The following is a 20543-nucleotide window of genomic DNA, read 5'->3' as shown; positions in this document are numbered from 1 at the left end:
TAAAATAGGCCCTTGAGGCATTGTACCAAGGATGCTGGCGGCATTTCCCCGCTGTATCGCAATGCTGATACGTTGTGCGAGAAAGCCGCCAGCTCTTCGGTCACCAGTTACGTCAACCAGACGCTTCGCGATTTCTGCAAACAACTTATGCGCGCTAATTATATTAGGTATTTACAGCTAGCGCTAGCTCCCGATCCGAGAAGACTTGGGCAAAACGGAGTTGAAAAACGAGATTTCACTAGAAATCTCGTTTTTCAACTCCGCCTCCTACTAAGGTATCCTACCAAACCGTTTTAAGCACTGTAATCGTAAAAAATTTCGAATGTGTGTTTAAATGTGGAGCTATGCCCAAGTAATATTTTGTAATGTACATGTAGGCGTTCGCTGACGTTATATTTGCGATCTGTCCTTCCAGTCCTCACTTGAATGTAACTTGTGTGTTACCGGAGCAACTATTTCTGATCAAACCAGTGAATGTTAGCTCAGCGATTATGAAATTGTTATTGATTAGTAGGTCAAGTTACACTAGTCGGTCGAGAATATGTTGCCAGGTTTTCGGTCCGGTTATGTTTACTTGTTCAGGGAAGGGCATAATATTCGCCAGCTGGGTAACTCTTATCGTCGTTGTTGGCCTTTATACGACCTCAAAAAGAAGTGTCTTTTATGTCCGGCTGTTCAAATAGATATGGATTTTTTATGCCGTTTCGTCGTATCGTTTAATGTCGATAAGTACCATAAAATGGAGTGAGTAGGCGCAAAACTGACATTCAAACCTCGATAACATTTTATTTTTACATATGCAAACTGAATGGTGTGTATAATAAGTGTTCCGAACGTTTGTATTTTAGTTTTTATTTTATTTTGGGTAGTTCCATTTCATAACTTTGACGATAAACAGGAAATTCCACCTCACCCCGTAGTCCCTCGTAATTGGGGTGAGATGGGTTTTCATACAAAAGGTGATTTTGGAAGATTGTTGGATCGTTTTAAATTGGAATACATTATTTTTGTAGCAGTAGCCTTAAAAACCCATCTCACCCTCCTTTCATGCCTTCTCTCCCCATTCATAACCCAACTCTCCCCGCGAACCCTACTCACCCCATTTTACGGTAGGTATATAGTGAAACATACAATGAGAACTTAATAATACATGGGGTTACATTTCCTTTTGATAAAAATCTGATAAATAAAACATTTAACATTTATTTTGTACAACCTTATTACTAACAGTGATAACATTGTATACGAGAAATACAAATATTATTTAAAATTTTCTTTCATATAAGTATATATCCATGTATTTCTTGATATTCTTTCAAATTTTTATAAGGATTATTATTAGAATTAGGTAGCCAAATATTAAATCAAAATCAGTTAGGGGAGGGCTGGGTAATCACGAACGCTGGGTAACCGCGAAGGCAGCTATTTCACTATGTTAGAGAGAGATAACATGATTTCACTCATCGCCATCTTAGAAATCATGCAAAGCGACTATTCAAATAATATGTCTGCTTACTTTCGTTGTAATTTTCCCATAAATTTAACACATTGTAACTTATAAAGTTATAATAGTCCTAACACAACATTTATTTGCATAAATAGTTAGTAGTTGAGGATTCAATTACGAGAATTACATACGGCGGGGCAAAACATAAACTAAAATTATATTTTTTTTGTTTAATTACCTTAGTGGTTATAGGCGAACGAATTGAGTGGGTCAATTACGAACGTTCAGCATTGCCCCATGTAAAACAAAAAATCGGCTCTTTAACTTTTTAATTAAAATAAAAGTAATTCTCTATTTGACTTTAATTCTGGAGAATTAAAGCAGTTATTTTCCATTTTACGTTTGTTTAAAATGGACCCAAAAAAAGTGTACAGACGGGCAATCGTCTTCACTTGGTTAACGTTGTGATTCTTGCCGGGCAGTAGTATGTACATTTTTAAAATTTGTCGTTTATGATCTCAATTGTAGGCTAGTCTGGGTCAATTGTGAACGATCTTTAATATTCTTAATTGTCCCATTAGGTGTCCGTGATCGCCCAACCAGTGTTGGGTAAACACGAACAGTAAGAGGTTTTGTTTTTGTTATAAAAGTTGATTAAATAAAGATAAATTAATACTGTTGATTGTAGTAGTTAATGTACGATAATTTACCTTTCAGAAGAAGCTATTATAGTTAACCTACAAATAATATCTTTTTATATATTCCAAAACTCCCTTAGGGGTTCGTAATTACCCCGCCTTCCCCTATATCCTTACATAATCATAGACGATGTACGTTTACCTATTGTGTTATAGCTACAGGGAGCCAGATGACAATCGTTTGCGCTACGACAGCGAAACGCTACCTGTCTCTCTGTTGCACTAATATGAAAGAGTGATCGCGTTGTTGTAGCGCAAACGATTGTCATCTTGGCTAGGCATGGGCGTCACCAGGGGGTGGCAGGGGAGTCAGCTGCCTCCCCCTATAGAATAAATTTTGTAAACTAAATATATGCCCCTCCCTCTCCTCTTGGCCATCGGCTATATCAACCACATATACTTATACAACGATTTTATTGAAAATATTTGATATTTTTAATCTCCACTAGTCCTAGTTCATTTATTCCTAATATTCACATGTCTACACATTTTTTTACTTACCTACCTAAATATTTATTAGAAGGTACCTACTATTCAATACACAGTCAGCATTTAATCACAGTTTAATAGTTTTTTGTTTTACAAGAGGGTGAAGTTGTTGTTTAACCGCTCGTGCTAATATTGATACCCGAGCAAGCAAAATATTCCAAAATTGAACTACGTTGCGAGGGTTTCAAAGCACGAGGGTTAAACAAATTGCGCCCCCGAGTGAAACACGAAATGTGTTACCACACCAACCCGAAGAAAATATTAACTGTAAGATATCAAAGTTATCAAACATAATCAAACTAAATCAAATCCAAATGAACGTCATTAAATATTTATCATTCAAAATCATCATTTAAAAGTCTACCAGCTAACATAAGGAAACAACTCAAAATTTGCATCTGATTACTTTGCCTCACATGTGGATAATATAGGTATATGCAACTTTCTCATCAGTTTTTGAACAATCAAGAGAGCCAGCTGGTGTGGTGAAAAATAATTAATTTAGGCATTACAACCGTTTTCATTTCCGGTTACACAATCTCTATATATATATATATATATATATACATAGTATTACAATAAGAGTGGTACATTCAGCATTAAAAGGAGCTGATCAGACTACGCGTCAAAAGTACCACTCTGTAATAGGTCAATAAAATTCACATGTACTTAATAGGTATATAACAATACACTGTGAAAGATATCACTTTTAAGCTTGATCTATCTTTTTTTTATAATGTTCTACTATTTGAAAAATAATTTCATGGTGACAGATATTTTTGGCGCGTTGTTTTATTCGTTACTACTCGTATTGATGCTGAAACTGCTGAAAGTAGATACTTACATACATAATAAAATTGCAACCGTAAAGGATGACTCACTATGGTAGGGCCATATGGTATTCCTACCATAACAAAAAATATGTACATATTCATCATTTACAAACCTAATAAATTATTATATGAAACATACCTATACCTATATCTTTGCCAAACTTCTTAACAATAGAAATATAATAATAAATTATCTTAAGGCAACAAGCGACTTTGAGGTATTACCATTCATTCTATTTAAAAAAACGTAGCATACATAGATACATAATTATATTAATGTCAAAAAACAATGGATTATAATTGAGCGCAAATTCTATATGTAACTCTCTCTCTCTATGTATCTATGTAACATAAGCGCTAGCTATCTACACAAAGAAATCATATGAAAGTGAAAAAAAAAACAAATATTTTCTGAGTTTATTATTTTTAATGATGTCTAAGAATACAGTCGTATTTATTGATGGAATTGTTTCCAGTTTCCGCGTAAGGATTCTGAGACACAAGAGCGAAGAGTCGGGTATAGCGTCCCCAGTAAGCCCGTCCACCACCAGCTTTTCGTCAGTTTACACGACCGCCACTATTTATTTATTTCAGTCACAGTACATGCACAAAAGTGGGATTCGATCTCAATCACTTAACAAGAGGCTCATTTATAGAAAGTGTTCACGCACTAAAGCCTTCTCCTGTTTTGCTCGACGCCCTCACGGCAACGATGTCTTGGCTCTGAAACCGAAAAATACATGGAATACTATTTTTCATTTCTCATGCTCTGAAAGTGGACCATAACATTGTAGTTCTAAAAAGTGTGCAGAAAATGATACGTTTCTGCTCGAGATCATTGTAGGTAATTTCTAAGTACGTTTTTTCCTTTTTATACGATAAGCAATCAAAATTTTGGTTTTAAATGGATTTGTTGTACAATTTCCATTCTGATAATTAACTCCTCACTCCATAAATAACGATATGTTTACCAAAATTGTTAATTGAAAGTACCCTGGTCTTACTTTTTACAGTTCGACATACTTATAAACCTACTTCGTAATTCTGCCTTGCCTTGCCAAGCAAACATAACAGCCATAGGAAAGTAAAAATGCATCTTATGGCCCTTACGGCTAGACAGAATGATTGGACAGGACAGGATATTAGTGAATTAGTGGTTTTCAATCGCTTTTTTCTCTCGCAGGCTCTAAAACTGTTTTTTTAAGTATCACAGAGTACATCCATATTATATCACTCGCAGACTATACATTCATAGTGCATGCAAAACGATTTTATACACACTTTTAATCTCAAGCACAATGGATTGCAACTTAAAAGGAGCCTGAGGTCCACTTAGGATATATATGCTGATTGGAAACTAATCTTCAGTGTCCTCGATTCTTAATACGAATGATACACATTTATATTTAAGTCTAACACTATTAAAACATATCACACACCGCAGTTGTTTACTTACGCACACATTTTCATACACCAGTTGCTGAAGTTATCTTTTTATCTTTTCCGTGCACCTGTAGATGAGGCAAGAAAAAAAAAATGAAGATATTGCTCAAGCAATTAATAATAAACATGCTGAAATGATCATGCAATATAGGTCGAATAATGCTTTTTTTAAATGAAAACTTGAAACATGAATGAACTCGCAATAATAGAATAATTTAGATGAGCATAAAGTTTCAATGCTTATCCACTGACGGGGCGAGCAAAAATAAAACGGACAAGACTATAATGAAATGAATATTTAAAAAATTACCTTTTACAAGCACACTGTAAATACATTCTAATTTAAAAATAAAAAAATTGAAAAAGGTTCTTAGATAATTTTAGCCTTCCGGGCGGATCTCACTCCACCCTGCATTTTAATTAAAACTAATTCAGATGAATGAAACTGGTAGGTATATAATTCAGTGGAACCTCTTGGATTGCTAAGACGAAATCCTCGTTAATACATAATAAAATGCTAAGGAATTTGAGTTATGGAGGTTTTCAGTAAAAATATTTAACCTCATTAACATGAAGTAGCCAACGATTTCCTTCACGGCTATCCAGTACACATTTTATCACCTCTACAAGTAAAAAATACTCAAGACGTATTCTATTATCACCTCTATATTTCGAAATTATTTACCAACAAACCTCTGTAACCCGAAGAAAATAATAAGATCGCCTTTTACGCCTATGTATGTAATATAAACCCCCTACTACGAATTTTTAATTCATTATATCTCTGTAACTCGAATCCTTTTTAAAACGAATAAAAATCTATAAGAACCTGTCTAAGTCGATACCTTCTACTTATCAGAAGAAAACATGTTAACACAAACTTTTTGGATTCCCTTTAGATTCGTGCCGTCGAGATTTAATTTCCCGCTCCTCTTTATCTCATCTCGTCGATCAAATAGTACCTTCCTTAAATTCTTAAGGAAGGGTATAGGGTAACCATAGGGTAACATTTCATTGGTTGCATTACTTCAAGCTAATAATTTACCACAATTAAAATTGGTAGAATTTAAACTATCGTGAGACATATTAACTTAGCGGTTTCACTCATGTATTAACTAAAAAAGATCGACTACCGACCGAGTGCCGACGAGGCGAGTGACTTAAAATACGTGAGTGAAACTGCTATGTTAGGAAAATTAAAATGGTTTTCAAGACGTTAAGATTTTTGGGGAAGAAATAATACCTACTCGTTCAATAGAACAATACAATAGAAAATAGCTCAATATCTTGTAATCAAACCCCGGTTAATAAAAGTTTATTTATTACAAATTAACTCTCGTAGTTACTTGAAGGAATGCGGCTAATTAAATGCCACTCTGTATAATATACACCGACGACTTCCCTTCAAACATTACTAAAATGTTCATAATGTTCATAGTATGACATTATAAGTCGATAAACGTTAATCATGCGGCTGGGTGTACGAATTAATATATAGTTATATTCATGCACGGTATTAATTGGCATTTCAATTAGATTTTAATCCACTGACAATGTTACAACATATTACGTTCACTAAAATAGAGAAGCAACATTGTAACACTGATATACCAATATGTGATACTAATGATAATAGGTACATACGTATTTAGAATGTGAGAGTCCGAGTGAGAGGGTACGGGTGGTAGCCACCGCGCGAGTGGCGGCTGCAACACCATGTGTCGAAAGGTCTGTCGGAACTGTCGCGACATGGAGCAGTACAGCACGAAATTAATGGCCCCATTCAACAGCGCCAGAAAATCCATCAGCTCCCCGAACAAGTTATAGCAGCGCTTAAAGAAGCACAATCCTAGCACGCCACTCATCAAGCCCAAAATCCCTTGAGGAAATTCAGTAACGAGAAATAGCAATAGCACAGCCAGGAGCATCTTTGTCGTTCTGTCTGTGCGCTTATCGGCCTTCAGCTGTCTCTTGACCATCTTTTCTGCAGCCGGGCAACCCGTATTGGTCCTTAAGTTTTTCTGATGTCGATTGGCACTGTATAGGGCTCGGATGAGCCATATACTAATGACCGTCAATATGGAGCATGGCAGTAGCTTTATAATTACGCCGTGTACCCAGAAGTTTGCTTGATAGAGTGTTCCTTTGATCTCGGGGTCCACGTGGTATGCGATGCCAGGGTCGCCGCTCGCGTCGGTTACGTTCTTTGTGTGAATATCGAATACCTGTTGAAGACAAACAAAATATGTTTCACGTATTCAATGCTAATTTAGGATTAAAAATAAGTTTTTTGTCAAAAATTTAATTTTTGATCTAAGCTTTTATCGCTGATTGTACTTTTCTTTCAACAGGCAACTAATACTCGACGAAACAATTCTAACAATAAACCCAAACACAATTAGGTTAGGTGGTTTTATCTCAGAGCTCCCATGGCCACCTCCTGTCTCCATCATCAGATCATCTCGATGGTACTATAATACTGCATTAAGGGATAAGTATCAAATAGATTCAATTCAATTTAATATTATAATAACTATTGTTACCTAAGTAAGTCTTATGATTCTAATTTGTTACTACTTAACAGAGGCGCATCGTCATAAAGTTACTTGTACGTGTTAATTGTTGTATGTAAATATAAAATATATGAGTAACGAGATTGAAGATTCTATGTACTTTGTGTAAGCACATTGTTGGCCTAAGAGAAATTGTAACTCTTTGTCAGTTTGACAGGGTTAAATTTAAACTGACGTATTGTGATACCCGGTCGTAGATCCAGGTTATGTTACCGTCTACTAAGTAGATATCCATCACGGAAGCAACTAACGAATCGTCTGACTTAAGTGGTAAAACTATATATGTAAATTAATAACGTATTGACCTTGCTTACCATAAACGTAGGTGCGCAGAGAATCGGGGGCAAAATGAAAGATGTCAATATTGCTATGCTACATCGTCTTTCCGTGCACAGTATGTGACTTCGATCCGAATACCTAAAAAAAAAATTTTATAAACTTCAATTTTAAGGATTTTCTCGCTTCAGTAATCGAGAAATGTTTAATTAAATCAGCCCTTTGATGAAAGGATTAAAGAAAGTTTTACTCCTCCAAATTTTTATCATTACTTTATTATTTGAGCTGTTTCATTAAACAACTTTTTTTTGTTATATTTTTTTTCTTATTAATTTAATAAATTGTTGAAGACCCTCTAATAACGGCAATTCAATATCAGGCCAACATGCCAACCGCTTACGCTCCGTATCAATCGAAACGCAACTGTCACTTTCTATAGAAAACTATCTAGTGGTATTGAACACTCGTTTTTAATTCTATTAGTAGAATTTAAATGCCTAGTAGTGGAGATATATTGTACGGAAAGTCACGAAATCGAGCGCTCGAAATAAAAAAATCGGCCCCCTGATATATATATCAAAGATTCTCCTTGCCAGTAAAATAAAATGAACCACTGAAGATCCGCAACATGGCGAAGGCTAAAAAAATCTTTTGTAATTGACTGGATTTACAATTGATGTTTATCACTAACTTTTACATGTGTAGGTGATCAAATAGATCTTAGCACACTGACGGCCAAAGGGGACATAATTTCTAGATGTATTTTAGTTTTATTTAGTTTTAGTTTTTAGTTTCAATCTAGTTTTATTTTATAGATAAGTTCGTTTTTAACTAATGTATTGTCATTCCTTTAATAAATTATATTTCACTCATAAATACGCATAATATCGTAACAAAGATCACGAACCAACAACATTAATGCAAAAATAAGAAGATGTCATACATATAATAATTATAACTCACTTGATAGCTATGTATCTCCAAATAGCGAGTGATAGAGTGAGGCAGATAGAGGCGGTATGCATAATCTGCGCAAAATGCATATGGAAGAGAAGATACATCGCCCAACTGTAGGGAAAGTCCAGTTTCTCGGGAAGAATCTAAAAAGAAAAAGAAAACATACATTAAAATAAACAAGGGCTAGAATTGTTTGAGTAGGGTGTAATTTTTGTATGAAAAAACCGGCCAAGTGCGAGTCGGACTCGCGTTCCAAGGGTTCCGTACATTACATAATTTAAACAATGTACTTTTTATGTGAAACGTGAGTGTTTTTTTTTTCTTTATACCACGTCGGTGGCAATCAAGCATACGGCCCGCCTGATGGTAAGCAGTTACCGTAGCCTATGAACGCCTGCAATACCGGAGATATTACACGCGCGTTGCCGACCCTTTAAAAACCTGTACACTCCTTTTTTGAAGAATCCCATACTGTAGCCCCTCGGGAAAACCTCGGCAGGGAGATCATTTCACAGCCGAAGCGTACGCGGGAGGAAATTCCTCTTAAACCGCACAGTACGCGACCATTTAGGTGCTAGGGTGTGAGGATAAACACCCTGCCGATGGCGAGCGGTGCGGTGATAGAAAGCGGCCGTTGGCATCAGGTCAAACAATTCTTCAGAGCACAGCCCATTGTACAAGCGGTAGAACACACACAAGGAGGCGAAGTCTCTCCTTAGACTTAAAACTTACTTTCACTCCATCCTTATCCGAGGCGTTGATCTCTGGGGTCTGGCCGCAAACCGTGACAAGGTATTCAAAATACAGAAACGAGCTTTGCGTGTAATCTCCAAAAAAACCGTTCGATCACCCTGCCAAGGAACTATTTAAGACCCATAAGATATTAACACTGCCAGTCGTTTATATATTAGAAGCATGCAAATACGTTAGAGCAAACCTAGATGCATATAAAAAAAACCTGTACCCGCGACGCAGACAGCCGCAGAATGCCCATGCTAATCGCTCCTACTCAACGACTCTCGAAGGCCCGAAAGTCTCTCAGTGTTATCGGGCCAAAAATATACAACAAAATTCCTAATGACATTAAATTTACAGAAAGCGATTCAATATTTAATAAAAAACTTAAATGTCTACTTCTTGACCAAGCATGTTACTCTATTGATGATTTTATGAAAGAGATTATTTAAAATATTATTGTATTGACAACTATTGCACGATGATTATTAAAGAAATTGAAAACTTTGACCAATGTATTTTATCAATCATATTTAATTGTATATAACTGTCGTATTTCAAATGTACCTGTGTGACCTGTAAAATATTTTTTACCAATAAATAAACTGAACTGAACTGAACTGAAAGGTTCAATACCGCTTGTGAGTTTGGGATCGTCGACGATTCGTACAGCGCGCCTTTGGACTGAGTCGAAGGGTCCAAGCTGGAATCCAGGTGCTCCTGCCCAAAGGTGACAGCAGTACTCCATATGGGGTCTGACTTGCGATTTATATAGCAGCAGTCTTTGCCCCGGAGTAAAGTATCGCCGTGCTTTATTGAGCACACCGAGTTTTTTGGATGCCAGATCAGCCTTCCCTTCCAGGTGGCTACGGAATTGGACGTCACTGGAAATGTCGACACCGGGGATCCCAATACTCCCTGACATGGTAAGGGCTGTGCGTTCGAACTGTGGGACCACAGTAAATGGGGTTTTCTTAGCGGTAAACGCGCAAACTTGTGTCTTGGTGGGGTTGAATCGCACTAAATTGTCCCGGCCCCACACCGAAACTCTGGATAGAGTGCCCTCAATATCCGACACAAGCTTTTCACGACTCTCCAGCACCACGAAATAATGTCTTTAAAAAATCCGTAGGGGTCGGATCAAAAACTAAGTAATTAAGTCCGACTCACGCTTGACTGCACATTTCTAATAGGTTTTCCTGTGATCTATAAGTAAAGAGCTATTTTGTGTATTTTTTTCAAAATTTTAGACCCAGTAGTTTCGGAGATAAAGGGGGGGGGATGGTCATTTCATGCCTATTTTCTCGAATAACTTCTAAACTATTTATTCTAAAATTATACAAAAAATATATTTGAGATTCTCACAATGAGTTCTTTTATTTGACATGTAACATGATATAGTTTAAAAAACTTTATTTTTTAATTTTCTCATTTACCCCCAAAAGTGGCCCTCGTGTTTAAAATTCAATTGTTTACGTTACGTCCGTCTTTGGGTCACAAACTTACATATGTATACCAAATTTCAACTTAATTGGTCCAGTAGTTTCGGAGAAAATAAGCTGTGACAGACGAACAGACAGACAGACAGACAGACGCACGAGTGATCCTATAAGGGTTCCGATTTTTCCTTTTGAGGTACAGAACCCTAAAAACAGTCTGTTTAACATTTTTCAAACGTTTTGTTTGTGTACTAAGCAGCGCTGTCTATTACGATAAGTACTGTTTTTTTTTACCCAAGGAATATTTGAAATATTTTCTGTCTCGAGCAATAAGCTTCTATTAATACGAGTTAAGTGGCAAAAAAAGTTAATAAGAAAAACGTCCTTTATGGAGAGTCGTGTGTCTGTCCCTATTACTAACCGACTTAAATTTCATAGAAGGTGGAGGTTCTGTATTCGGTTTGGGCTTTTTTTTTTTAATAAATTAATTTAAACCCTGCAGATAGTTATTTATGTTTAATAATGGGGTGTCCCGGAAGTAAAGAGACAAATGTATTTTCAAAATATGAAATTTGAGGTAAACTATTAAAAGTAATGATTTTGGTTGAAAGTAGTCACAATTAGATTGATACCGAATTTGCGCCTACGACAAATATTTTTTTCTCTTAGATTATTCGCGGCCAGTCACACTCACACTACGGCTGTTCAGGATTTTGCAGCCACTCCTTTTAAAGGAAAAAATTTGCCATACAAAGTTTTTCCTAAAAAAATTGGCTTTCGGTTCAATTTTTTGGTCCTACGTCACATCTATACGACTGAATGGAAGTTACGAATTATACGAATGAATGGTTGTACGGAAATGTTTTCTTCATAAGCGTCATTCGGATTCGCCGGAACATAGGTTCAATCGTCAATAAATCGTTGAGTATTTTCTTCAGCTCTTTTATAAACTTATTGGGGTTACCTCTTTTGGCATGGTCCTCTTGGTCCTCTACGTATCTAAAAGCAGTTCCTTGCACATATGGTTAAAACCTAGGTTTAAACCTAGATCTTTCGTTTTTAATTCTGGCGACATACGACTGATACTTTTACTTTATTCGCTGCCACTTTGACGGACGTGAAAGGAGTTTTATCAAAAATAGATTTAACTTTAACTCTGTTAAAATTTTGAGGTACCGTGATTGTCCTATTTCTAACCCGAATCTTCTTAAAACTAATCTCATCCGTCTCTTCCTAATGTCTTATTATTCTATACTACTTTGTCTAGCTTTTACTTGAAGAAATTGTTTTACTATATCCTTTTTAGTGTGAGACTTGTAAAATAAAGGCAATTCTGAATAATCCTATTAGCAAGTGTTTCATATTCTGATCATTCATTTTGAAAAACTAATATACTTACTTACTTACTCCTCTGGCACAGCGACTCAGTGTGTCTTGGCCTTCAACACGACAGTTCGCCACTGATCCTGTGCCGTTTCTCGCTAGTCTTATTGGACCTGGAGCTCGCGCAGATCAGCGTCCACCACATCCGCCCATCGGTACCTAGGTCGCCCGGCCGGGCGGCGTGCTTCGGTTTTCCCTCAAACGCTCTTTTCACCGCCCCCTTTAAAAACTAATATGCAATAACGAAATTCCCGCTTTAAATGACAGACTAACAAAATCGTAGATGCGACGACACCAAAACTTTTCTTTTGTTAGAGGCCGGTGTCGATTTTAGTCGCAAAAATATAAAATTGATAGATTTAGTCGGTGAAATTGTACACCTTTTATTACCAAATTGAAATAGCAAGTACTGGTTTCTATTAGCACGTCTTCTTATCTTGCCTTTTATATCAGATCAATTCTTTGAAAACAGATTCACTAAATTAGTAATGATTTTTTTTCTGATGGACGTTTAGGTAAACGCGCGTAAAGCACTGATTTTGTCGCTCTTATTTGTAAATTTCGTAAAGTTTGGACTGCTAAAAATGGTAAATTTGTATTACACATGTTCTGTACTTGACCTTTATCAGATTACATTTTTGTTATATGACTTGGAGTTCAAGGAAATGAAAGTTAAACGAATTCAATTTTCTCTAGAAATTACTTCAAAACAAGTGACAATTTCTCTGAAAATCGACTTAATTTCAACGTAATTTTGATACTTAAACAATCTACAACATTTGCTGAAACTATTTTTATACATCAATTTGTTAAATTTACCACCATAATTTTATGATGAATTTTTAAAAACTGCCCCTTCTCTTCATATATTACCGGTGACGCGCGCTCGCGACCTCATTATTAAGAGGCAAGATGAGAAAACGTGCTAATAGAAACCAATACTTGTTATTTAGATATTACGTAACAAAACGTGTATAATTTCAACGGCTAAATCTATCAATTTTACATTTTTGCTCCAAAATCGACTATGGCCTCTTAATAATACTTTCAGCCAGTAAGACTTTGAAAGTTGTCTCTTTACTTCTGGGACAGCCTTATTTTCTACAACTTGATAACTAAACTTACAGATTTTTTAAGTATTATAACGAAATATTTTAAGAAACCGGTGGAGTCCGGTGGATTTCGCTCAAATTTTAGTATTTTTGCAGCAAGTAACAGAATTCATTTTAATGATTATTATGAAGTATTGCTTCAATTTAGACCAAATTTTCACGACTATTTTAGCATGAACTTTATAAATACGTATTTTACACTTCACTAGAACTCTCAGCTACTTCTTGACCGTACCATGAGTCACTGACAGTGTCAAAACTGACATATACGCTAACATCTACGTAATTTACTTTCTATACATCTCGCTCGCACTAATATGCCAGTACGATGCATAGAAAGTAAGTTACGTTCTCGATAGCGTTTATGTCAGTGCCCCAAACTGGTGGTATGGTGGTGGTAGCCACAGTTTTATACTGATTTCTTAACAATTAACCAAAATCTAACGGCAGTTTTTCAATTTTTTGTCTATATTTTTTATTTCAGTATATGTATGTATATGCCAAGTTATTATTTTAATTTGTTATTTAACTAAATAAATAAAAAATAAACTTAATTTTTTCTTTAACTTCGGTACTCATATCAAAATATTACAGGAAATAAAATGAAATTATCAAAAATAGGCAAAAATTGACAATGTTATTCGAAAACGAAATGATTTTTATTTTTTTATTAAGCGCCTTCCACTTATTACCTAGGTACTCCAGTTCAATCGTGACACAATTGTACCATTTGTGTGATTCGGTTTCGAGTGGATAAACGACCCTTTGTTGCTCAATTTAGACGGTTAGTGGTATCGTAATCCTGTTTTATCTTCTGAACATTTATTGTGCTTGTACTTATTTGGTGCACATGTTTTGAGTGTGTATAGTATAGTTTATTATTCCCAAAATATGAACGTAGTTTAATAGGTAAATATTAAAGATATTCAAGAAATAAGAAATTATATTTGTTAAAAATGTGGTACAGAGATAAGGTGTTTACATGCAATTTCGTGAGTTCAGTACATTTCGGAAATAATGTAGGCATGCAAATTATGTTTTTTATTTACTTTTAAAAAATATCGTTATTTAACTCAAAAGAGGTGTCGGACGTCTTGAGGGACTTGGTGATTGTCTGGCAGTTATATCTCGATGAAACCTACATATATACATGTTGCGTTCCTTCATAGGCTGCAGTGATTGCGTACCATGAGTAGAATTAGGATTGTAGGCTTGTTTGATACCGACGAGTTATAGGTACATAGAATCATTATTTTTATATATGAATAGCGGGAGGTTGCATAGATCGCATTAGATTATACCCTTCATTGCGCAACAAAATTACAGCTCGATATTTAAAAATCGGCCTCAGGTCGTTTCTGTGCGGGCCGTAACGAATACGTCATTTAAATACCCGGCTATTTTACTTCATGTTATATTCGATCTCAATATTATGCTTATTCATCACTGTCCTTCAAAATAACAATAGTTATGATCAATCAATATTATCACAATATTATAGATACCTTTATTATCGCAAGCAAGCAAGCACATTTATAACATTCGGCTTAATTTAATAATAAAAATAAGGCGTAATAAAAAATAAGCATCACTAAATATGACCGTTGGCGTATCCACGGAAATACCAAAAGTAAAAAACTATATTATAAACGACAAACTAACTCAATTTTCCCAAAGAAAGACAAAAGAAACACTCATATTGTTAGCTTAATAGATGGCCATTCATCTTTCACTATTTCCATTGTATCAGAAATATTGAAAAATTATTTCTAAAGCATGAAACAGTAGAACAGCAGCGAACAATAGCAACGACATTAGCGATTCACTAGGCGTTGCTGTGTCTATTAAGAAGTCATTCTGCGACACACGACAAATGAAAAGAGATTCCAGATACAGCGTTACTTACAATGGATTGTGATTACAGCTGCTGTTATTGGAAGCAACAACAATTTATGGATCCTTTTGTATGTAGCTTAAGCATTTTAAAGTTCCTAACTCAATTACTTCCGTACCTTATTATCTGATTAGGAAGCTAGATGAATAACAATTAAAAAAAATAGCGTGGGGAATTGGTATCTCATATAGTCAAAATTGTCATGAAGAGATTCTGCAGATTGAGAAGAACATGTACTACAAGATGACGCTGAAGTCTGCAACGGCCAGCCAATGTAGGATCCTAACCGTCAGTATCAATTTTGAGGTCTCCCACTTATCTCAGGCGGTCGATAAAGAAATATTACGGTAATCACTGGTAATTCTAGTTTATTTATAAGATAGCTGAGTTTTGGGAATAAAACTTATTTAACATAATACAAATCAGTTTCAAGACTTTCAAGCAGCCAAAACTTCAACCAGTCCGTAGCTGATGATAATAACTTCTTACCAACCGCATAAGTGACGGTAGACCAAATAACAGAGGGCACTCACCAGATACCTGTAGACGGAGAAGGGCACGTACTCCAGCATGACGAACACGTCGGCCACGGCCAGCCACTTGAGCAGCCTGTTTATAGGCGCCGCGGCCATGTCCTTACGAGTCAGCACTGCTACGTTGAGGCAGTTAGCTATCACGCCTATGGTGCACACCTGTAAACCAATGAAAGTTTTACTGGAACGCTGGAACGTTCGGCTTTGCTCGAATTTTGAGATTCATGGGCGTAGCTTCTAGCTCTCATTCATAGCAGTTTAAATACACCATAGGTGTATATCGATGAATTGATTAGAACGCACCCGGCGCATTTCATTTACTAAAATCAAACCTTTACTTAGCAAAAATATAGGATTGATTCGTAGCAACAACTGCCTGATATACTTCGTATGTGATTACTATATATAGAGACGACATATGTGGTATTTTCTATAAAACAGGACCTTATTGTCAATAGCGCTTACACCATTATAAACGATGCTCCGATATAAATACAATGCCGCGCGACGCTGTGCGGCGTAAGCGCCATCGACAATAAGGTCCCTTTTTATAGAAAATGCCCCATATGAAACAATGAAATTGTCGCAATCACAACCTGTACAACGCTACCAAAACGGCGTAAGCGCCGTAAAATTCATGCCGCTTACGCGTTTAGGTCGCGAGATTACGCTCCGCTTCTATGGTTTGATGCCAAAATGGCAGCAACTCATGGCGCAAAATACTGGTTCTCTGTGCCGGTTCTATACGTTAGACTAGACTTATATTGACCGGGATATGGACCGTGATTACCTTTTATATTGTTTTCGAGCTCCCGATATTCATGAAATATTATATTTGAATAATAATATATCCCGGCCAATATAAGTCGTTAAACCAAAGAGGATATAATAGGATAGAGCGGTACTGTCATAGTAAATTTTGAAGCCACAGTAAATTCACTGCCATCTATCGACACACGATTAAAACTAAAAATATCAAAAAATGTATTTATATACGATAAACGATTTTTTTTATTTGCATTAATTATTTTTATATGATTTTGACCCATGTTCTCATGTTCAAAATAACATATCAGTGGATATGCGTTAAAATTGTTAAATAACAAGCGAAACCGTCAACGCCATCTATCCGAGAGTAGGCCAAAGATAGTGGCGCCATCTGATCGAGAATCAAACTTTCTTGATTTTCGAGGGCTTCGAGGCACGTTTTTTCCTTAAACTGTACCATTCCATCTACTACTAACCGTGATTCATTCAAAACTGTTAGTAATAATAGTTCAATGCTACCATATTCGAGCATAAAAGCCATTCTGACTTTTATAAGAAAAATACACTCCTATAGGAGTGACATATTATTATTCATGACATAAAGCTCGCCGAGAGGCAGACTGACGGACAAACTAACAGACCGAGGAGGCTTAGACAGTACTAGTATCCTTAGGTCACCATTCGAATACGGAACTTTTAAAAATGGAATCGGCCATTTATAATAAATTCATTAAGCGCCACTTGCACCATCCCTCTAACCCCGGGTTAACCGGTTAAACCGTTAACCCAGTCTCAAATTGTACTGGTAACCATGGTAACTCCAGGTTAAACCGGTTAACCCCGGGTTATAGTGGGAGGGGGCAAGTGGCGCTTACTCGTTTAGCATAACCCTGGAGTTAAATTTTCTCTAGATTGTAAAGTTTATCACACCACATAAAATTATCTATGTCTCTCCGTTTACGATAAAAAAAATAGAATATTGAACCGGAGATTACGCAAATGGCACGGCATAAACAAATCTGTCAGTCAGACCATTTCAATGTCCGCGCCACAAACACCGCGCTATTTTAGCTTTCGCAAGTACTATATAAAAGCATGGATGGTTTAACGAAAATTTTATATTAAGTACAAGTAGAGTAAGCTGCAGAGATAAATGCCTTGGAAATAAGTTTTTATGTACATAAAACTGCACGTATTTAAAAGCATTTCGTGTCTTGCTCGGCAACTACTACGATTGTTGATTAAGATTCTACTTTGAAATAAATACTCGAGTCGTGACTTCGTGGTTTTACATATAATAAAATTTCTGTGAATTACCTGTTCTGTGTGTAATAATTAAATTTAATAGGTAAGATAATTTAAACGAGTATTGCAAAAAATATACAAATAACTTTTTCGTATTCGGCGAATATGAAAAAGAATATTCGCATAAACACTTTTTTTTGTGTTTATTTATGAGTTTAAAGAGAGTCCTCTATCGAAGTCCTTTTAGTCCTTTGATTGAAGCCGATTAAAAATTTAAGATATCTAATATTGATACGGTTTTAACACCCCCTGGCACTGACTAAAATAGCCGACTTGGTTTCACATTGCGAGAAGAATTGCGTTGCGAGACTTGCATCTTTTTACATGTAATGTTATCATATTAACAGCAACGGCTTTAAGAAATATAGTATCCCATATTTACTTCTAAGTTCATTGTTTTCGAGATATTTGTCATAAATTTTAACAATTTTAGGCCAAAAAACTGGTTTTCTGGCCATACTTTTGTGTTAATTAGTTTAAAATTAAAACCTCTAACCAGTTTGTAGAGACGTCAAAGACGAACCTAAATAGGTATATAGATTTCGTATATGTAAGATCTTTCAGAGCAATCGATATACGAAAATAGTGTTTTTTTCGCATCGTTTAGACAATGTTTAATTTTTTATTTATTTATTTAAACTTTATTGCACAAATAAAGAAAAATGTACAAATGGCAGACTTAATGCTAAAAGTTAGTAATTTTATAACCCAAAACTGATTAGGAAAGAAAATTATACTTCCAAAAACTTGTTATTTAACTGTACAGCGAATAAAAGGCATTCTCTACCAATCAAACAGAGACTTATATGTTAGAGCAGGAGAGATTAATAACCAACAAGGACAAATTGAGCCGTGAAGTCAAATAGTATTATATATAAAAATAATAAAATTAACCTACAATAATATCGCTCCATCTCACTCTGTTGGGCAGACATACCGTAAAGGTTCGTAGGCGCCTTTAGTGCCAAATTTCATTTTAACCAGTCAAACAGTTTTAGGGCATTCTAAAAAAGTGATCTAAGAAATGATTTTTCCTTGTATGGCAGCTACCCAATCACATGCTAAAAGCTCAAGAATATACTGCCAACTTGTTAGCCAAGTCATGAAATATTAGGTACTGTAACGAGAGTTCGATTCTAATTAAACGATGTCTTATGGTTATGAACTGGTTTTGATAAGACCTTGACGATCGTCTTGATTGGTGCGCATCACCCGCACGACTTTCTCATCGCATGCACCGATTAGCGTGAGCGATCTTCAATCATGAAAATAAGATCAAAACCGTAACAAATTGTCATCAAAATCTGAATCAGGCTCCAAATATACTTAGATTATTAAGCATTATTAAGGGCACTTTCACCATCTCACTAACCCGGGCTTAACCGGTTACACCTGGAATTACCATGGTCACCAGCACAATTTGACACTGGGTTAACGGTTTAATCGCTTAACCCCGGGTTAGTGGCGCTTAAACGTATTAGAATAACAAACTCACACATTCATAATCACAATCAGCCTTAAAACGCATAATTTTGGAATGTTTCTAATTATTATTACCTGTAATTCCACCCTTTTCCGGTTAGGAAATGTAATGTGTGGCCCGTGTGTGGGAATAATGTGGGATGTAATTGCTATGTTTTCACATCAAAGTAAACGGAACGTGACCTGACGTGAGTAATTAAATTAGATATATAAATTACATGTGTATCTAATTTAAGCTACTTTAATGTAAGTAGGTACATATACTTGTAGGTCCTTTAAACATTTCTACTGAACATTTATGGCTGTGAAATGTTTGATATAATTACATAAAAGCCAACATTTATTAACATAACAATTGGTATACAACGAAATTGCCTTTTATAATTTTTGTCACACATTTTTTATTCGTGTTATTCATTATGTTTATGCTAATCGAAAATTTATATTGGCTTGGGCACACGCCAAGTGCTCAGTGTTGTTATCGGGCCACAATCACAACTGTTAGGTCCTGTACCTATTGTAGAAACTACTGTTTGTAGTAAGTATTCCTGCACAAGAGAACTTACCAGTAAACTGACGTATCCGTGAATGCCGTTGTACGCCTCAATAACTTCTCTAAAGCCCCCTGCACAGTACCCGCAGGTTTCCGGCTTCAAGCTCAGGTTGAGACGACTCTGGGCATCTCTCATCACCTTGAACATCAGCGACTCCAAGTCTTCGTTCCCCGCTTGCTTCCGAAGCACCGAAATTATTTGCGATTGGTTGATGGTCTCTGAGGAATCTCCTGACGCTGCTAGAATGTCTTGGAAAATCTTCTCCAAGACGATTTGCGTTTTGTTCGACATTGTTACGATCTTATTTTCATCAAAAGATTTTACTAAGTTTACTTGTTTTATGTTCCATTCATTAATGTCTTCGGTGTTCTGTATAAAGCCGCATCATGTGCCTGAAACAAGATGAAATATTTTGTCACTATTGCCTATATACCTAGACTAGATCTTTTATGAAACATCGACATTTTGAGAAACATAATATTTCATTAATCATATTGTAGGTATGCTTCGAATACCTACTTCATATGACATAAAAACAGTCTAGAAATAACTATTGCGTCACCAAAAATATACCTACCACTTTCAACGGCTTGTTGCGATTATCTCGAAATCGAGTTTTCGC

General features: G+C 35.9%; 1 protein-coding gene across 2 annotated transcripts; it reads right to left on the bottom strand.

The window, feature by feature from the left end:
• Window positions 1-3994: 3994 nt before the first annotated feature.
• On the bottom strand, window positions 3995-20305 carry LOC134749721 (G-protein coupled receptor dmsr-1-like). 2 transcript variants are annotated; one of them, XM_063684740.1, is made up of 7 exons: window positions 19934-20305; window positions 15813-15971; window positions 8723-8859; window positions 7798-7900; window positions 6555-7135; window positions 4924-4978; window positions 3995-4190 (listed from the first exon to the last, which is right to left on the bottom strand). In XM_063684740.1, the coding sequence occupies exons 1-6, from the start codon at window positions 20210-20212 to the stop codon at window positions 4954-4956; spliced, it is 1284 nt and encodes a 427-aa protein (XP_063540810.1). In that variant the 5' UTR covers window positions 20213-20305; the 3' UTR covers window positions 3995-4190; window positions 4924-4953. The 2 variants fall into 2 exon arrangements, with proteins under 2 accessions (XP_063540810.1, XP_063540811.1); XM_063684741.1 differs by lacking the exon at window positions 4924-4978.
• Between the last annotated feature and the right edge of the window lie 238 nt (window positions 20306-20543).

Source organism: Cydia strobilella, chromosome 18, assembly GCF_947568885.1.
Source record: "Cydia strobilella chromosome 18, ilCydStro3.1, whole genome shotgun sequence".
Classification (NCBI taxonomy): Eukaryota; Metazoa; Arthropoda; class Insecta; order Lepidoptera; family Tortricidae; genus Cydia; species Cydia strobilella.
The sequence above is the reverse complement of the archived record's forward strand: the minus strand, read 5'-3'. Positions and strand labels throughout refer to the sequence as shown.